Source organism: Cetorhinus maximus, chromosome 9, assembly GCF_964194155.1.
Source record: "Cetorhinus maximus chromosome 9, sCetMax3.hap1.1, whole genome shotgun sequence".
Taxonomy (NCBI): domain Eukaryota; kingdom Metazoa; phylum Chordata; class Chondrichthyes; order Lamniformes; family Cetorhinidae; genus Cetorhinus; species Cetorhinus maximus.
This window is the reverse complement of record NC_135887.1, coordinates 59,986,560-60,005,955: the sequence shown is the minus strand read 5'-3', so window position 1 is coordinate 60,005,955 and position 19,396 is coordinate 59,986,560. Positions and strand designations below refer to the sequence as shown.

The 19,396-nt window shown below is 43.2% G+C and overlaps 1 protein-coding gene across 6 annotated transcripts in view; it reads left to right on the top strand.

Annotated features, from left to right (window-relative positions):
• celf1 (cugbp, Elav-like family member 1) overlaps nt 1–19,396 on the top strand; it is a 98,885-nt gene that overhangs the window by 25,955 nt on the left and 53,534 nt on the right. For 3 of the 6 annotated variants that reach the window (XM_078548776.1, XM_078548772.1, XM_078548774.1), the window contains exon 3: nt 16,753–16,940. In XM_078548776.1, coding sequence (XP_078404902.1) covers nt 16,763–16,940 — 178 coding nt within the window. In that variant the 5' untranslated portion in view covers nt 16,753–16,762. Of the gene's footprint in view, nt 1–15,354; nt 15,495–16,752; nt 16,941–19,200; nt 19,334–19,396 lie in introns of all 6 variants that reach the window. The other 3 variants (XM_078548773.1, XM_078548775.1, XM_078548777.1) reach the window with 2 other exon arrangements.

Here is a 19,396-nt window from a genome sequence, read left to right as displayed (position 1 = left end):
ATTTTTATACTCCCATTTGAAATAAAGGCCAACATTCCATTTGCCTTCCCTATTGCCTGCTGAACTTGTATGTTAGCTTTTTGGGATTCATGCACGAGGACCCCCAAATCTCTCTGTGCTGCAGTCTTTCTCCATTTAAATAATATTCAGCTCTTCTATTCTTCCTGCCAAAATGCATAACCTCACATTTTCCCACATTATATTCCATCTTCCAAGTTTTTGCACACTCACTTAACCTGCCTATATCCCTCTGGACTATTAGTGTCATCCTCACCACTTGCCTTCGCACCTATTTTTGTGTCATCTGCAAACTTGGCGATAGTACATTCACTCCCCTCATCCAAGTCATTAATATATATTGTAAATGATTGTGGCCCCAGCACTGATCCCTGTGGCATTCTACTAGTTACAGGTTGCCATCCTGAAAATGCCCCCACTTATCCCAACCTTCTGTCTTCTATTATGGCCACTTATCTTAAGGTACTGCACATGAGGATACTTATCGAACGCCTTTTGGAAATCCAAATATATTACATCCACTGGTTCCCCTTTGTCCATCCTGCTTGTTACCTCCTCAAAGAATTCTAATAAATTTGTCAGGCATGATTTCCTTTCATGAAGCCATGCTGACTCTGCTTGATTATGTTATCAATTTCTAAATGCTCTGCTATTAATCCTTTATAGTAGACTAACATTTTCCCAATGACGGATGTTAAGCTAACTGGCCTATGGTGACCTGTTTTTTTTTTTATCTCCCTCCCTTTTTGTTACATTGGCAGATTTCCAATATTCTGGGGCTTTTCTAGAATCTAAGGATTCTTGGAAGATTACTACCAGTGCATCCACTATCTCTGTAGCTACTTCCTTTTATATCCTAGGATGCAACCCATCAGGTCCAAGGGATTCGCTGGCCTTTAGCCACATTAGTTTCCCTAGTACTTTTTCTCTAGTGATGGTTATTGTGCTTATTTCCCCCCCCCAACCCCCTTTGCCTCTTGATTGTTGTTGGAATGCTATTAGTGTCTTCTATCGTGAAGACTGAAGTATTTATTCAATTCCTCTGCCATTTCCTGGTTCCCCATTATTATTTTCCCAGCCTCATTTTCTAAGGGGCCTATCTTCACTTTGGCCTCTCTCTTCCTTTTTATATATTTAAAGAAGCTCTTACTGTCCGTTTCTATATTACATGCTACTTTATCCTCAAAGTTTATTTCTCTATCTTTATTGCTTTTGGTTGTCTTTTGTTGGTTTTTAAAACTTTCCAATTCTCTGGCTTACCACTAATCTTAGCCACATTGTTTTTTCTTTCAACTTGATGCTATCCTTAACTTCTTTGGTTAACCATGGCTGGCTTATCCCCTTCCTACAATCCTCCTTCCTCACTGGGATATATCTTTGTTCTGAGCCTTGAACTATTTTCTTAAATGTCTGCCATTGTTCACCAACTGTCTTTTCTGCTAAACTCGTTTCTCAGTCCACTCCAGCCAACTCTGCCCTCATTCCTTTGCATTTACCCTTATTTAAGTTCAATACAGTCATTTCCAACCCAAGTTTCTCACACTCAAACTGAATGCTAACTTCTACCATGTTATGGTCACTGTTTCCCAGGGGATCTTTTACTCTGAGATCATTTATTAAACCTGCCTCATTACACAGTACCAGGTCCACATTAGCCTGATCCCTGGTTGGATCCACAAGATATTGCACTCGGAAACTGTCCCGAATACACTTGTTATGACACAGCAGTTGGTAAAGGCTGAGTTATTTAAAATCCCAGAGGGAAACTTTATAAACAACTCTCATAACCTATATTTTCAATTAGTATGTTTGAGATGTAGCTCTGAATTCAGGAATAAAAACCACAAAGCCTCAAGAGGTTTTTTATGTAAATTAAACATTTATTAATTTTAATTTAATAACAAATTTTAGCATAGACACATGTCTACAAATTACAACCATAATAACTTTTAAACAAATCCCCAAATTAATCACTCCCAGGTAATCTTCCCCAAGGCAACAATAGCACATAGACTTAAACAGTCATCAGACAAAGCACATTTTATCTTACGAGTTCAAGATGAGGTTCCTTTCAATTTGGTTCCTTTCCACCAATGCAGGCTTAAAGGCGCCTTAGATCTTCCATGCCTCTGACTTCCACACACAAATCTCTTTTCTGTATATATCTAGCCTACCCTTTGAATGCAAATTTTCATTGTATCACCAGGCCCTTTGAACTCTACCTCTACTAACAATAAAACCCCTTTTATAGTGCCAATTTTATTAGTAACGTAAACATATTGCTTGGTGTCTCCTAGCTAGGTGCAAGATTTCACCCCCAGTCTTTGAATGGCTTATTCAACAAAATGCACCCTCTACCTCAACAAAAACAGAATTACCTGGAAAAACTCAGCAGGTCTGGCAGCATCGGCGGAGAAGAAAAGAGTTGACGTTTCGAATCCTCATGACCCTTCAGCAGAACTGAGTGAAGTTAGGAGAGGGGTGAAATATAAGCTGGTTTAAGGTGGGGGGGGTGGAGTTGGTGGTTGTAGGGACAAGCAAGCAGTGATAGGAGCAGTTAATCAAAAGATGTCACAGACAAAAGGAACAAAGAGGTGTTGAATTGGTGATATTATCTAAGAGAATGTGCTAATTAAGAATGGATGGCAGGACTCAAGGTACAGCTCTAGTGGGGGTGGGGTGGAAAGACTGACAGGGTATTACAGTTATAGATTTAAAAATAATGGAAATAGGTGGGAAAAGAAAAATCTATATAAATTATTAGAAAAAACAAAAGGGTGGGGGAGGAACCGGAAATGGGGGTGGGGATGGGGGAGTTTTTTATCTAAAGTTGTTGAATTCAATATTCAGCCTGGAAGGCTGTAAAGTGCCTAGTTGAAAGATGAGGTGCTGTTCCTCCAGTTTGCGTTGGGCTTCATTGGAACAATGCAGCAAGCCAAGGACAGACATGTGGGCAAGAGAGCAGGGTGGAGTGTTAAAATGGCAAGCGACAGGGAGGTTTGGGTCTTTCTTGCGGACAGACCGCAGGTGTTCTGCAAAGCGGTCGCCCAGTTTGCGTTTGGTCTCTCCAATGTAGAGGAGACCGCATTGGGAGCAACGAATGCAGCAGACTAAGTTAGGGGAAATGCAAGTGAAATGCTGCTTCACTTGAAAGGAGTGTTTGGGCCCTTGGACGGTGAGGAGAGAGGAAGTGAAGGGGCAGGTGTTGCATCTTCTGCGTGGGCGTGGAGAGGTGCCATAGGTGGGGGTTGAGGAGTAGGGGGTGATGGAGGAGTGGACCAGGGTGTCCCGGAAGGAACGATCCCTACGGAATGCCGCCAGAGGGGTGAAGGGAAGATGTGTTTGGTGGTGGAATCATGCTGGAGTTGGCGGAAATGGCGGAGGATGATCCTTTGAATGCGGAGGCTGGTGGGGTGATAAGTGAGGACAAGGGGGACCCTATCATGTTTCTGGGAGGGAGGAGAAGGCGTGAGGGCGGACAACTTTAGATCTTAAACTCCCTCCCCCATCCCCACCCCCATTTCCGTTTCTTCCCCCTCCCTTTTGTTTTTTCCAATAATTTATATAGATTTTTCTTTTCCCACCTATTTCCATTATTTTTAAATCTATAACTGTAATACCCTGTCAGTCTTTCCACCCCACCCCCACTAGAGCTGTACCTTGAGTGTCCTGCCATCCATTCTTAATTAGCACATTCTCTTAGATAATATCACCACCTTCAACACCTCTTTGTTCCTTTTGTCTGTGACATCTTTTGATTATCTGCTCCTATCACTGCTTGCTTGTCCCTACAACCACTCCCCCCACAACTTCTCTTCCCCCACCACCACCACCTTAAACCAGCTTATATTTCACCCCTCTCCTAACTTCACTCAGTTCTGCTGAAGGGTCATGAGGACTCGAAACGTCAACTCTTTTCTTCTCCGCCGATGCTACCAGACCTGCTGAGTTTTTCCAGGTAATTCTGTTTTTGTTTTGGATTTCCAGCATCCGCAGTAGTTTTTTGTTGCACCCTCTACCTTACTGTTTACATCTCAAAACTACTATTTATCAAAGCACCCAGACCATCTGGCTTTTATCCAATTAAGGCACACACACTCACACCCACTGACACTGACCATACTACCAGTCCAATTTAAAGTAATTTCCAATAACATTATATACATTAATATCTTCATGACAACGTTATGAGCTCTTGCTCATTGCTACCTCTGCCAATTTAATTTTTCCAATCTACATGAAGATTAAAATCACCCATGATTAATGTACTGCCTTTTTTACATGCACTGATTATCTCCTTATTTATTCTCTCTCCTAAAGCGTAGCTACTGTTAGGGAGCCTGTAGACTATTCCCACCAGTGTCGTCTTCCCCTTATTATTTCTTGCCTCTACCCAAATGGATTCTACATCTTCCGATCCAAGATCATTTTTTACTAACCTACTTACTCCATCTTGTACTAACAAAGCCACCCACCAACCATTCGTTCCTGCCTGTCCTTTTGAAAAGTCACGTACCCCTGAATATTTAGTTCCCATGAATCACAAAAAGTTCTTATGCAAGTACTGCAAGTCATTAGGAAGGCAAATGGAATATTGGTGTTTATTGCAAGTGGAATTGAGAATAGAAATAGCGATGTGTTGCTACAATTGTCCAGGGCCTTGGTGAGACCACATCTGGAGCGCTATGTATGGTTTTTATCTCCTTACATAAAGGAAATAGTTACACTAGACGCAGTTCAGAGAAGGTTCATTTGACTGATTCCTGGGATGAAGGGGATATCTTATGAAGAAAGTTTGGGCTTATACCCTTTGGAGTTTAGAAGAATGATAGGTGATCTTATTGAAACATGATTCCGCGGAGACTTGACAGGGTGGATGCTGAAAGGATGTTTCCCCTTGTGGGAAAGTCTAGATCTAGGTGACACGGTTTAGAAATTAGGGATCTCCCATTTAGCATTGAGGCATGGAATTTCCTTTTGCTCAGTGTTGTTAACCTGTAGAATTCTCATCCTCAGAGCAGTGGAGGCTGGGTCATTGAATATATTCAAGGCTGATTTAGATTTTTGATCGACAAGGGAGCCAAGGATTATGAGGGGCAGGCAAGAAAGTGGAGTTGAGGCCACAATCAGATCAGTTTGCTCCTCCTAATTTTGTTTTCATGCTTATTCATGACTGGATGTGGCAGGACTGTGGAGCTTTGATCTGATTCGTTGGTTGTGGGGCCACATGCTGCTTCTGGTGTTGACTATGTGAGTAGTCCTGTGTTGTAGCTTCACCAGGTTGACACCTCATTTTTAGATATGCCTGGTGCTGCTCCTGGCATGCCTTCATGCCCCCTTCGTTGAACCAGGGTTGGTGGTAATGGTAGAATGGGGGATATGCCGGGCCATGAGGTTACAGATTGCGGCTGAGTACAATTCTGCTGCGGTGGATGGCCCACAGTACCTCATGGATGCCCAGTTTTGAACTGCTTGATTTTCCATTAGCTTTACCCTGATATGGATCTGAGCCTTTTCAAAACAGAAGGAGTGCAGTGTTGGAACGGTTTTCTGATCAGTGCCATTTATTTTGAAAGCACTTGAAGCCAACAGTAAGATGTAGCAAATGGGGATCCACCTCTTGGATTGAATTGTGAATCTGCTATGCTGCTTCCTTTAGCTTTAGGCTTCAAAATGGACTGCTCAATGTTGGAGACTGATTTGGAGCATTATACGCATATTATTGTACAACAGCACACAGCAGATGAATGGGCCACCTGTTGATCATCATCCACTTAAAAATCTCCTCACAGCCATGTGAATTGGAGTCCACAGCATAAGAACATAACACCAGAATATAGTAATAAGAAATAGGAATATGACGTTTAGCCCCTTGAGCCTACTTTGCCATTCAGTAAGATCATGGTTGATCTGTTTGTGGCCTTAACTCCTCTTTCCTGTCTGCTCCCTTTGATTCTATTGTCTATCAAAAATCTGTCTAACTCTGCTTTGAATAAATTCAATGACCCAGCCTCCACTGCCTTCTGGGGAACAGAATTCCAAACACTAAGGACCCTCTGAGAGAAAACATTTCTCCTCATCTCCGTCTTAAATGGTAAACCTCTTATTCTTAAACTGTGCCTCTAGTTCTAGTCTCTCCCACAAGTGGAAACACCCTCCCTATATCTACCCTGTCAAATCCCTTAGGAATTTTATATTTTAATAAGATCACCTCTCATTCTTCTAATTTCCAACGGCTGTATCACAGAATCACAGTGCAGAAGAGGCCCTTCGGCCTATCGAGTCTGCACTGACACGTGAGAAACACCTGACCTACCTACCTAATCCCATTTACCAGCACTTGGCCCAGAGCCTTGAATGTTATGACATGCCAAGTGCTCATCCAGATACTTTTTAAAGGATGTGAGGCAACCCGCCTCCACCACCCTCCCAGGCAGTGCATTCCAGACCGTCACCACCCTCTGGGTAAAAAATTTTTTCCTCACATCCCCCCCTAAACCACCTGCCCCTCACCTTGAACTTATGCCCCCTCGTGACTGACCCTTCAACTAAGGGGAACAGCTGCTCCCTCTCCACCCTGTCCATGCCCCTCATAATCTTGTACACCTCGATCAGGTCACCCCTCAGTCTTCTCTGCTCCCAGCCCAAGTCTATCCAACCTCTCTTCATAACTTAAATGTTTCATCCCAGGCAACATCCTGGTGAATCTCCTCTGCATCCCCTCCAGTGCAATCACATCCTTCCTATAATGTGGCGACCAGAACTGCGCGCACTACTCCAGCTGTGGCCTCACCAAGGTTCTAATCAACTCCAACATGAGCTCCCAACTTTTGTAATCTATTCCTCGATTGATAAAGGCAAGTATCCCAAGTGCCTTTTTCACCACCCCACTAACATGCCCCTCTGCCTTCAGAGAGTAGGCCCAACCTGCTCAACCTTCCTTCAAAAGATCCCAGGAATCAGTCGAATGAACTTTTGTCAGAACTGTTTCTAACACAATTATATCTTTTTTCTAATAAGGAGACCAAAACTGTACACAGCTTTCGAGATGTGGTCTCACCAAGGCCCTGTGTAGCTGCAGTAAAACCCATTCCTCTTGCAATAAATGCCAACATTTCATTTGCCTTCCTAGTCATTTGCTGTACCTGAATTCTAACTTATTGTGATTCATGTACCAGGGCATCCAGATTGCTCTGTACCTCAGAGTTCTGCAGTCTCTCTCCATTTAAATAGAATACTGCTTTTCCAATCTTCCTGCCAAAGTGGACGAGTTCACATTTTCCCACATTATACTCCATCTGCTAAATTTTTGCCCACAAGGGTGTCACTGAAGGGAGCTGCAGAGACCCTAAGGGCAGGAGAGTGAACAGCCAATAGTTATGATCCATGTTTGGAACCAATAACATATCAGAAAGTGGGATCTGGTCCTGTAGTCAGAATTTAGGAAGTAGGTAGGAAAAGAGCAAGCGGCATCTCAAAAGTAGTAATCTCCGGATTACTCCCAGTAGCACATACAAGTGAGTATCGAAATAGGAAGAAGCAGATAAATCTGTGGCTGGAAAGATCGTGCACGAGAGACGGCTTTAGATTCTTGAGACATTGGGGTCGGTTTTAGGGTAGATGAGAGCTGTACTGGCCAGATGGGTTGCACCGAAATAGAGTGGGACTGAGTGCCTCGTATGATTTGCTGCTACTCTTGGGGAGGGTTTAAATTAACTTGACAGGTGTGGGAACCTGGAGGTAATATCAGACAGGAATACCAAGGTGAAAAGAATAAGGGAGAGGCAGATAGCGCCAGAGATGTTAGATAGGGTGTTAAATAGGGTACTCGTAAGAGGGAAAGTAATAAAGTCTAATTCCGAGTTATTGTGAACGGTGAGAATGTGCAGTGTGTGGTAAATAAGACTGGCGAGTTACAGGTGCAGATTGCCACATGGGAATATGATTTTGTGGCTATAACAGAGACCTGGCTCAAAGAAGGGTAGGACTGGGTATTAAATACTCCTGGACACAAGGTGTTCAGAAAAGTTAGTAAAGGAAGGAAAGGGGGAGGGGGTGATGGTATTGATTAAGGAGAACACTGTAGTGGAGAGAGAGGGTGTTCCAGAGGGGCCAAGGGCAGAATCTATTTGGCTAGAGCTAAGGAACTAAAAAGGTGCAATTACATGGCTCGGTGTGGCCTGTAGGCATTCAAATAGCAGAGAAGGATGTAGAGGAACAATATTGCAAGGTAATTACGGAGAGGTGCAAGAATTAGAGAATAGCTTCAATGGGGGACTTTAATTATCCGACTAGACTGGGATAGTAGTAGTGTGAAGGGCAAGAGTTCCCAGAGTATGTTCATTTTCCACAGTATGTTTCCAGTCCAATGAGAAAGGTGGCACAGCTAGACCTAGTTCCTGGAAATGAGGTTGGCCAAGTGGACCAATTGCCAGGGGGGGAACATTTAGGGAACAGTGATCATTGAACTGTGACATTTAGGCTGACTATGGAAAAGGGCACAGAACAATCCAGAGTAAGAATAATGAACTGAAGGAAAGCCAACATCAATATGGGGTAAGAATGGATCTGATTCAGATAAATTGGACTCAAAGATTAGCGGGCAAAACTGTAACAGGAGTGCAGATTGCAAGTAGAGTGAGCTGATGAGAGTTTGGTCAGTAGGATTTTTAAGAATCAATGTCTTTCTGAAAATCTGGTCTGCAGTTACCATTTAACTGGTATTTACTTAAAGTAAGTTAATAAACTAAGTTTCTTCCAGGCTTAAGCAGGGACAAACAAGCTGTATTGGAGAGTAGCTGATTAGTTAATTGGCCAATATAGTTGTTGCAGTCTCAGCTCCAAAGAGGCCTGGGCGCAGCTTTGCAAATGGAGTGCAGATTGCAAGCAGAGTGAGCTGATACAAGTTTGGCAAGTGGAGTTCAGTAAAGAGGCGAGGAGTTGCTTTTTTTTCTACTTTTTTCTTACTAATAATAAATATAGTGAACTATAGTACACATAGGAATTATTCTAAGTTAAGAAAGAAAGTGGCTAAATAACATAAATAACAATGGGAGGACAGGTATTGTGTTGCAGCTGTGGAATGTGGCAGCTCCTTGATGCCAACGCGAAACAGGACACAAACATCTGCAGAAAGGAATTCCAGATCGGGATTATTGATCTGGTAGCTAAACTTCAGACACTGCGCAACATCAGGGAGGGGGAGAAATAGCTGTACCAGAAGATGGTCACACCTCTTAGAATATGGCTGTTTGTTTTGGTCAGCCTTGAGGGACAGGGGGGATGTGACTGAGTGAGGCAGGTAAAGGGACTGAGCAGACAGTAGTGGAGGAGCCTCAGACTTTGCAATTGGCAAACAGGTTTGAGGTGCTCACAACTTGTGTGGACAAAAGTGAGGTCTGCAGGGTGGATGAGCAGACTGACCATTGCACCATGGTACAGGAAGCTGTACAAGCGGGGGGAGCAAAAAGGAATTTGATGGCAGTAGGGGAGAGTATAGTCAGGGGGATTGACACTATACTGTGTAGTCGAGAGCGAGAGTCTGCCTGTTGCCAGGATTTGGGACATCTGCTCGGGGCCAGAGAGGAACTTGCAGTGGGTGGGGGAGGATCCAGTTGTCATAGTCCATGTACGTGCCAACGACATAGGTTGAACTAGGAAAGAGGTTCTGCATAGAGAGTATGAGGACCTAGGCACTAAATTAAAAAGCAGAACAGTCTCTGGATTATTACCTGAACCACGTGCAAATTGGCATATGGTAAATAAAATTAGAGGATTGAATATGTGACTTAAAGACTGGTGCGAGAGAAGTGGGTTCCAGTTTGTGGGGCACTGGCACCAGTATTGGGGAAGGTGAGGCCTGTACTGTTGGGACGGTCTACACCTTAACTGTGCTGTGACTGGCGTTCTTGTGGGCCACGTAACTAGGGAAGTAGGGAGGGTTTTAAACTAAATAGTGGGGGCAAGGGATCAAATTTGGGAAGATGTGGTAAATCGAAGAATAGCGACAAGGCAAGAGAGAAAAGTATTATGGAAAATGATAAGCAGACCATGACAGAAAGGGTCTATGAGTACAAATCTGAACAAATTAGCAGATAAGGTAAGAGGTTACAAAAATACTAAAAGGACAAAACTAACGGCATGTAGCATTTGAAATAAAACAGACGAACTGATAGCGCAAAAATAAATAAGTACAATCCGATAGCCATTACAGAAGAATGGCTACAGGATGATATAGATTGGGACCTGAATATTGAAGAGTTCATGACATTAAGGAAGGACAGGAAGCTAGGAAAAGATGGAGGGGTGACTCTGTTAATTAATGATTGTATTAGCACAATAGAGAGGGGGAACCTAAGTTCAGGAAATGAGGACGTAGAAGTGATTTGGGTAGAGATGAGAAATGGTAAAGGCAAAAAGTCACTTGTGTCAGTGGTGTACAGGCCCCCTAACTGTAACCACACAGTAGTGCTAGGTATATAGAAAAATAATAGGAGCTTGTCAGAAAGTACAGCAATAATCGCAGAGGATTTTAATCTATATATAGACTGGAAAAATCAGATGAGTGAAGGTAGCCTTGATGAGAAATTCATAGAATGTTTTCGGGATAGTTTCTTAGAACAGCACATTCTGAAGCCAATCAGAGGGCAGGCTATACTAGACCTGGTCTTGTGCAATGATACAGGATTAATTAATGACAAAAAAACTACTGCGGATGCTGGAAATCCAGAACAAAAACAGAATTACCTGGAAAAACTCAGCAGGTCTGGTACCATCGGCGGAAAAGAAAAGAGTTGACGTTTCGAGTCCTCATGACCCTTCAACAGAACTGAGTAATATTAGGAGAGGGGTGAAATATAAGCTGGTTAAGGTTGGGGGGTGGGGTGGGGGGAGAGAAGTTGGGGGGGTGGGGTGGTTGTAGGGACAAGCAAGCAGTGATAGGAGCAGATAATCAAAAGATGTCACAGACAAGGAACAAAGAGGTGTTGAAGGTGGTGATATTATCTAAGAGAATGTGCTAATTAAGAATGGATGGCAGGACACTCAAGGTTCAGCTCTAGTGGAGGTGGGGTGGAAAGACTGACAGGGCATTACAGGTATAGATTTAAAAATAATGGAAATAGGTTAATTAATGACCTAGTAGTGAAGGCGCCACTAGGTAGCAGCGATCATAATTTGATTGAATTTTACATGGAGCTTGAGGGAGAGGGGAATGGATCAAGGGCTAGTATTTTAAAGTTCATTTATGAGGGCATGAAAGCAGAGCTAGCTAAAGTGAACTGGCAAATTAGATTAAGGGATAGATCAATAAAAATACAGTCGCAGACATTTAAGGGGATATTTTAGAATTCCAAAGAGAGAGAAAAATTCCAAAGGGAGGACCATCCGTGGTTAACTCAAGTTAAAGACAGTACCAAACTTAAAGAAAAAACATATAATTGTGCAAGGATGGGTGGCAGGTCAGAAGATTTGACAGAATATAAAAAACAGCAAAGAATGACAAAAAGATTGAGGGGGGAAAATTAGGGTACAAGAGAAAGCTAGCTGGAAATATAAAGACAGTACGCGTTTCTATAGATCTTTAAAAAAAAGAGTTAACAAAGTAAGAGTTGGGAATTAATAATGGAAAATCAGGAGATGACAGATGAATTGAACGGGTATTTTGCATCAGTCTTCACTATAGAGGATGAGTGTAACATCCCAGAAATAGCTGTAAACCAGGAAATGGAAGGGAGGGAGAAACTCAAGAAATTTACAATCAACAGAGAAGTGGTATTGAACCAAATGTTGAAGCTGTGGGTTGACAAGCCTTCGGGTCCTGATGTACTTCATCCTAGGATCTTAAAAGAAGTGGCTAGTGAGATAGTTGATGCACTGGTTTTAATTTTTCAAAATTCCTTAGATTCAGAGAAGGTTCCATTAGATTGGAAAATAGCAAATGTAACTCCTTTATTCAAAAAAGGGAGGGAGACAGAAAGCAGGAATCTATAGGCCAGTTAGCTTAACATCTGTCAAAGGGAAAATGTTAGAAGCTATTATTAAAGATGTTATAGCAGGGCACTTCAAAAAAATTCAAGGCAATCAGGCAGAGTCAACATGGTTTTGTAAAAGAGAAATCATGTTTAACCAATTTCTTGGAGTTCTTTGAAGGAGTCTCATGCTGTGGGTCAAGTGGAACTGGTGGATGTGCTATACTTAGATTTCCAGGAGGCATTTGTTAAGGTGCCGCATCAAAAGTTATTGTGAAAAATAAAAGCTCATGGTGTAGGGCAGGCCTGTCTAACCTTTTCACTTGGGCGGCCACATTTCCATTTTTTTCTCACGAAAGGGGCCAATGAACCAATTTCAGAAAGATGTGTCAGCACAGCATTAAATGAGAATCTGAAAATAAAGTTGAGGTATGAAGAAAAGGAACATCTTAATGAGCAAAATCAAAGCAATGTCAAAGCAACAAGTTGATAATTAGAAAGGAGTATTTCATAAAAATCACTGTTAGCGTGCAAGAGGTGACAGAGTCTGTCTGGCTCACTCCCAATCCTCCTTCCCTCACCCTCAGCCACTGTGAGTGGGTGTGATTGTGTGTTGGTGAGGGTGAGTGGGATTCCTGAGACTTTGAGTGAGCAAACCACATGCGCACACTGCACACTCTCACTCGGGCTCCCACTCAGACTTGCTTTCGCGCGCTCGTGCCCGCCCCCCCCCCCCAAGCTCACCCACACCCCGGCAGCAAGTCTGTCCGCCAATCTCTCCCTACCCCCTCCAGGCCCGGCAGCCAGTTTCTCCCTCCCCACTCAACATGGCAGGCGTCTCTCTTTTCCTCCGCACTGGCCGAGCATGGCACAGCCCGGCAACGAGTCTCTCTTCTCATCCCCCCCCACCACGGAAGGCGAGCCAATATTTCTTTCTCTGGAGCCCAATCGCTGTTGCCAGTATTGCTGTTCTTCCAATCACAGACTGTTTTTCTCCCACATTTCCTGTTTTAAAAAATGTTTTCTGTCATGGGATGTGGACATCACTGGCAAGGCCAGCATTTATTGCCCGTCCCTAATTTCCCTGAAACTGATTGGCTGGCTATTTCAGAGGTCATTTAAGAGTTAGCCACATTGTTGTGGGTCTGGAGTCATGTTGGGCAGACCAGGTAAGGGAGGCAGATTTTCTTCAGTAAAGAACATTAGTGAACCAGATGGGTTAATACAACATGATAGTTTCATAGTCACCATTACTGAGACTAACTTTCAATTCCAGATTCCTTAATTGAATTTATTTTCCACCAGCTGCTGTGGTGAGATTTTAACCCATGTTCCCAGAGCATTTGCCTGGGCCTCTGGCAATCTAATCTAGTGTCATTACCAATGTGCCACTGTCTCCCCACTCATGAGTCTATCAGCAGCAACTGCAGGAGAGGAACAACCTGTGATTGGAGGAGCAGATACTTTCAGAATCTTCCACTGCACTTAACGACATTTTGAAAACTATCTCCGGGGACAACACTGGGGGCTTCACAGGCCACACCCGGTCCGTGGACAAGCCTGGTATTGGGGCTAACATATTGGCATGGATAGAAGCTTGGCTAGCTAACAGGAAACAGGCATAAATGGTTCATTTTCTGGTTGGCAGGATGTGACAAGTGGTGTGCCATAGGGATCAGTGCTGGGGCCTCAACATTTTACAATATATAAATGACTTGGATGAAGGGACTGAAGGAATAGTTGCTAAATTTACTGACGACACAAAGATAGGTAGGAAATTAAGTGTGATGGGGACAAAAGGTGGCTACAAAGGGATATAGGTAGTTTAAGTGAATGAACAATCTGGCAAATGGAGTATAATGTGGGCAAATGTGAAATTGTCCATTTTGGCAGGAAGAATAAAAAATAACTATGTTATCTAAATGATGAGAGATGTCTGAGTGCATGAATCACAAAAAATTAATATGCAGGCACAGCAAGTAATTTGGAAAGTTAATAGAATGTTATCATTTATTGGGAGGGAATTTGAATACAAAAGTAGGGAGGTTATGCTTCAGTTGTACAGGGCACTAGTGGGACCACATCTGGAGTATTGTGTACAGCACTGGTCTCATTTAAGGAAGGATGTAAATGCGTTGGAAGCAGCTCAGAAAGTTTACCAGACTAATACCAGGAATGGGTGAGTTGTCATATGAGGAAAGGTTGGACAGGTTAGGCTCGTATCCTCTGGGGTTTAGAAGAGTAAGAGGTGACTTGATTGAAACACAAAAGATCCTGTGGGGTCTTGACAGGGTGAATGTGGAGAGGATGTTTCCTCTTGTGGGAGAATCTGGAACTAGGGGGTCACTGTTTAAAAATAAGGGGTCGCTTATTTAAGACAGAGATGAGAAATTTTTCCTGAGGGTTGAGAGTCTTTGGAACTCTCGTCCTCAAAAGGCAGTGGAAGCAGAGCCTTTGAATATTAAGACAGAGCTAGATAGATTCTTAATAAGCAAGGGGGTAAAAGGTTATCAGGGGTAGGCATGAATGTGGGCTTGAGGTTCCGTTCAGATCAGCCATGATCTTATTGAATGGCAGAGCAGGCTCAAGGGGCCGAGTGGCCTACTCCTGCTCCTTGTTCATTTGTTCGTATGTAGCAAAACAGTTCTGATGTAAGGTCACTTAACCTGAAGCGTTAACTCTGTTTCTCTCCACAGATGCTGCTTAACCTGCTGAGTATTTCCGGTATTTTTTGTTGCTTTAGATTTCCAGCATTCACAGTATTTTGCTTTTCTGTTGATGAGGGTAATGCTGCTGTGGTGTAAATGGGCTTCCAAAAGGCATTTGATAAAGTACCACACAACAGGCTTGTGAGCAAAGTTAAAGCTCGTGGAATGAAGGGACAGTAGTAACATGGATATGGAATTGGCTGAGTGACAGGAAACAGAGTTGTGGTTAATGGATAATTTTTGGACTGGAGGAAGGTTTATAGTGGAATTCCCCAGGGGTCAGCATTTGGATCACTAGTCGTCCTGATGCATATTAATGACCCAGACCTTGGTGTACAGGGCACAATTTCAAAATTTGTGGATGATATGAAACTTGGCGGTATTGTGAAACATGGGGAACAGGATAGTGTAGAACTTGAAAGGGACATAAACAGGCTGGTAGAATGGGCAGACACATTGCAGATGAACTTTAATGCAGAGAAGTGTGAAGTGATTCATTTTGGTAGGAAAAACAGAGAATATAAAACAATGGGAACAATTCTAAATTGGGTGCAGGAGCAGAGGGACCTGGGTGTATATGTGCATAAGCCATTGAGGGTGGCAGGACTGGTTGACAGCACAGTTAATAAAACATACAGTATCCTGGGCTTTATTAATAGGGGCAACAAAAATCAAAGAAGTTAGAATAAACCTACAAAAAACACTGGTTCATCCTCAACTGGAGTATTGCGTCCAGTTTTGGGCACAACACAGGAAGGATGTGAAGACATGGGCGTGGCAAAGATTCATGAGATTTAAGGTAATTGGAAAAATTGCTTGATGTAAAATATTTTCATGCAGCAACTGTTTAGGTTGCGCTGCCTGAGGATGTGCTGGAGGCAGGACCAGTTGAAGCTTTCAAAAGGGATTTGAATGGAAAAGCTAGCAGGACTCTGGAATTTCCCACCTCTGAGTTTAGGCCGAGTGGCCTGTCATTACTTGGCCTATCCCACCCTCCCCTTTTAAACAAAGGTACAAATGTTAGCAGTTCTCTGGCACTTCACCTGTAGCCAAGGATACACATCATCGGTAGCTATTCAGTTATCCACTTTCAAAGATGTTAAACACTTCAATATTTCCCCTCTCACCATACCATTTTATTTACACCATTTCATATTTCATCCTCCTTCCTAACTGCAATATCTATATTGTCTCCCCCTTTTGTGAAGATATATGCAAAGTATTCATTCAGAACCATGCCCACATCGCCTTTACACACAAAGTTAACCTTTTCAGTCTTTCATTGCATTACTCTGTCCTTAGTTAATCTCTTGCTATTTCGGGATTTAGAAAACCTATTTGGGTTTCCTTTGATTAACCTTGCCAATGTTTCTTCTCTTTGCTTTCCTAATTTCCTTTTTAATTTCACCTCTGCTCTCGCTATCTGACATAAACAACCCTTTTTTGCCATATCCTACTCTTTGACTTTCAGGGAAGTTGAGCTTTGGAACCTCCTCCCTTTTCTTTCTGGGAACACATTCCGACCCTTGCCTGTGAGTGCTGGGGCCATGATGCTATTGTGCTGAATTTTTCGGTACGTGCGACTTTGGAAAAACTCATTCATCATTGGTCACTGAAGCACAGGACTGGTAATAGTCTAGGTAAGGGACAAGGCTGATTCCCAGTCTGAGCTCAGTAACACAAATTGCCTAAAAAGTAGTTCTCTTTGGACAAGATAAGAAGGCACATGAGAGGAACTTTAACAAATGTGTAATGTCCTGAAATGACAGTTATAAATTGGTGCAAGATGGGTTCAAGAGTTACAACAGGAAGCATTTCATTAGCGATCATTACTTGGATCGAGGAGTCCCTTACTTTCAGAGAAGATTTGTGCTGAAAGGATACACAGGTCTGTAGTGTTGTAGCACCATCTCTGCATCCACTGCCCCCTCTGACCCACTCGTGCACTGGTCCCCCTTGACTTCTGAAACTTTGAGACTGCCCCTCTCTCTAATGCTTCCGCCACTCCTGTGTCAGTCCATGGTTTATAACCTTGTTGCCATTTCTCCTTTGCATAGATCAAAGAAGATGAACGGGTCCCTGGATCACCCCGACCAGCCCGACATCGACTGTATCAAGATGTTTGTAGGTCAGATTCCACGGTCCTGGTCGGAAAAGGAACTGAAGGAGCTCTTTGAGCAGTATGGTGCCGTGTATGAAATAAATGTACTTCGAGACAGAAGTCAGAACCCTCCTCAGAGTAAAGGTGAGCTTGCCAAAATCTGATGTGCCTCAACTTCAGTCAGTGTCTGCCAACACCAATTTTGTGGTAGGCTCTTTGAGAATTACGAGATGCAACTCAACCCTTGAATTGTGTGTTTTGTGCAACTTCAGTGGTTGTGTTCATATTGGGCTCCCTCAGTCTGGGTATCTGGGAGCCCAGAGCCCTTAGCTTGTGTTTGGTCTCAGGACGCTCTGAACCTGTGTCATTCTGGGTGCCCCCTTGCTCTGGGTGTCGAGACCTAGGGCCTTTTTAGAAATGCAGTCACTGGTCTCCCAATCTCACCAGCCACTTGCACTCAACATAAGAACATAAGGCCATTCAGTCCCTTGAGCCTGCTCTACTGTTCAGTCACATCATGGCTGATCTGATTGTGACCTTAACTCCACTTTCCTGACTCCCTTGCCAATCAAAAATCTGTCTAACTCAACCATGAATATATTCAATAATCCAGCCTCCACCTCACTGGAATAGAGATTTCCAAACACCATTGACCCTCTGAGAGAAGAAATTCTTCCTCATCTCCATCTTAAATGGGAAACCCATTGTTCTGAAACTGTGCCCCCTAGCTCTAGACTTGCCAATGAGAGGAAACACCCTCTCAGTATCTACCACTCTCAGTATCTACCACTCTCAGTATCTTTCACTCTCAGTATCTTTCACTCTCAGTATCTATCACTCTCAGAACCTATCACTCTCAGAACCTATCACTCTCAGAACCTATCACTCTCAGAACCTATCACTCTCAGAACCTATCACTCTCAGAACCTATCACTCTCAGAACCTATCACTCTCAGAACCTATCACTCTCAGAACCTATCACTCTCAGAACCTATCACTCTCAGAACCTATCACTCTCAGAACCTATCACTCTCAGAACCTATCACTCTCAGTACCTATCACTCTCAGTACCTATCACTCTCAGTACCTATCACTCTCAGTACCTATCACTCTCAGTACCTATCACTCTCAGTACCTATCACTCTCAGTATCTATCCTGTCAAGCCCCCTCTGAATCTTATACGTTTCAAGAAGACCAACTGTAATTCTTCTGAACTCTAATGGGTACAGGCCCAACCTGCTCAAGCTTTCTTCATAAGGAATCAGCTTAGTGAACCTTCTCTGAACTGCTTTCAGTGGATTGCTTCCAATCTACTTCTTAAGTTGACCAAAACTGTACACAATACTCTAGACAAGGCCTCACCAATGCCCTGTACAATTGTAGCAAGACTTCCCTACTTTTGTACTCCATCTCCCTTTGCAATAAAGGCCAGTATTCCATTTGCCTTCCTAACTACTTGCTGTGCCTGCATGCTGACATTTTGTGATTTGTGTACAAAGATACCCAGATCCCTCTGTACTGCAGAATTCTACAGTTTCTCTCCATTTAACTAATAATCTGCTTTTCTATTCTTCCTGCCTAAGTGGACAACCTCTCATTTCCCCACATTGTATTCACTTAACTGATCTCTCATCCCTTTGCAGACTATTTGTACCCCGCTCTCAACTTGTTTTCCTACCCACCTTCCTACCGTCAGCAAATTTGGCTACAATACATTTGGTCTCTTCATCCGAATCACTGATATGTATGATGTAAATACTTAAGGCCCCAGCACTGATCCCCATGGCACTCCACTCGTTGCAGTTTGCCAACCTGAAAATGACCCATTGATCCTGACTCTGCTTCCTATTAGCTAGCGATCCTCTGTCATGCTAATGCACCACCCTCAACACCATGAATTCTTATCTTGTGCAATAACCTTTGATGTGGCATCTTATTGAATGCCTTTTGGAAATTCAGATACACTACATCTACCGGTTCCCCTTTATCCACCCTGCTTGTTACATCCTCAAAGAGCTCTGATAAATTTGTCAGATTAGTGAGGAGGACTGGGGCAGCAGTGAGCTTTGAGTGCTGACCGCAGATTGCTAAAATTGCTTTGCATCCTGGATCTATTCCAAGGAATGGTCCTGGGGTGAGGGTGGTAGGGTTGCTGCAGCACCACATTGCGGAATCAGTGATGTAGCAGCTGAGTAGCTGCACCCTTTTGCTGGGTTTCGGGCAGGGGTGTTGGGGGGATGTTAACGCCCAGACCAAGAGACAGGTTGGACAGACTCATGTCAATGTGGGCAGGACTAAATGTGAATGGAGCACTGCTACTATGCCATAGGTTGGACTGTTCTTCAGTCTTAGCAGCACCTGAAGGGGAAGAAGGAATAATTGTCATAAACGTTTTAATCACAGAAAATGGCTCATCTTCAAGGACTAAGAACACTCTGGAAGAATTTGGGTTTTAAAGGACCCTGTCCCTTAAAGGGTTAATGCAAGGACTCTGGTTGCTGTTGTTCCTGGAAAAGACAGCATTTTACAGGAAAAGGTAATTAAGCAGTTTTAAAGAAGCTGGAAACCTCTTGACCCAAGTGGACTTTTAATAAAAGGG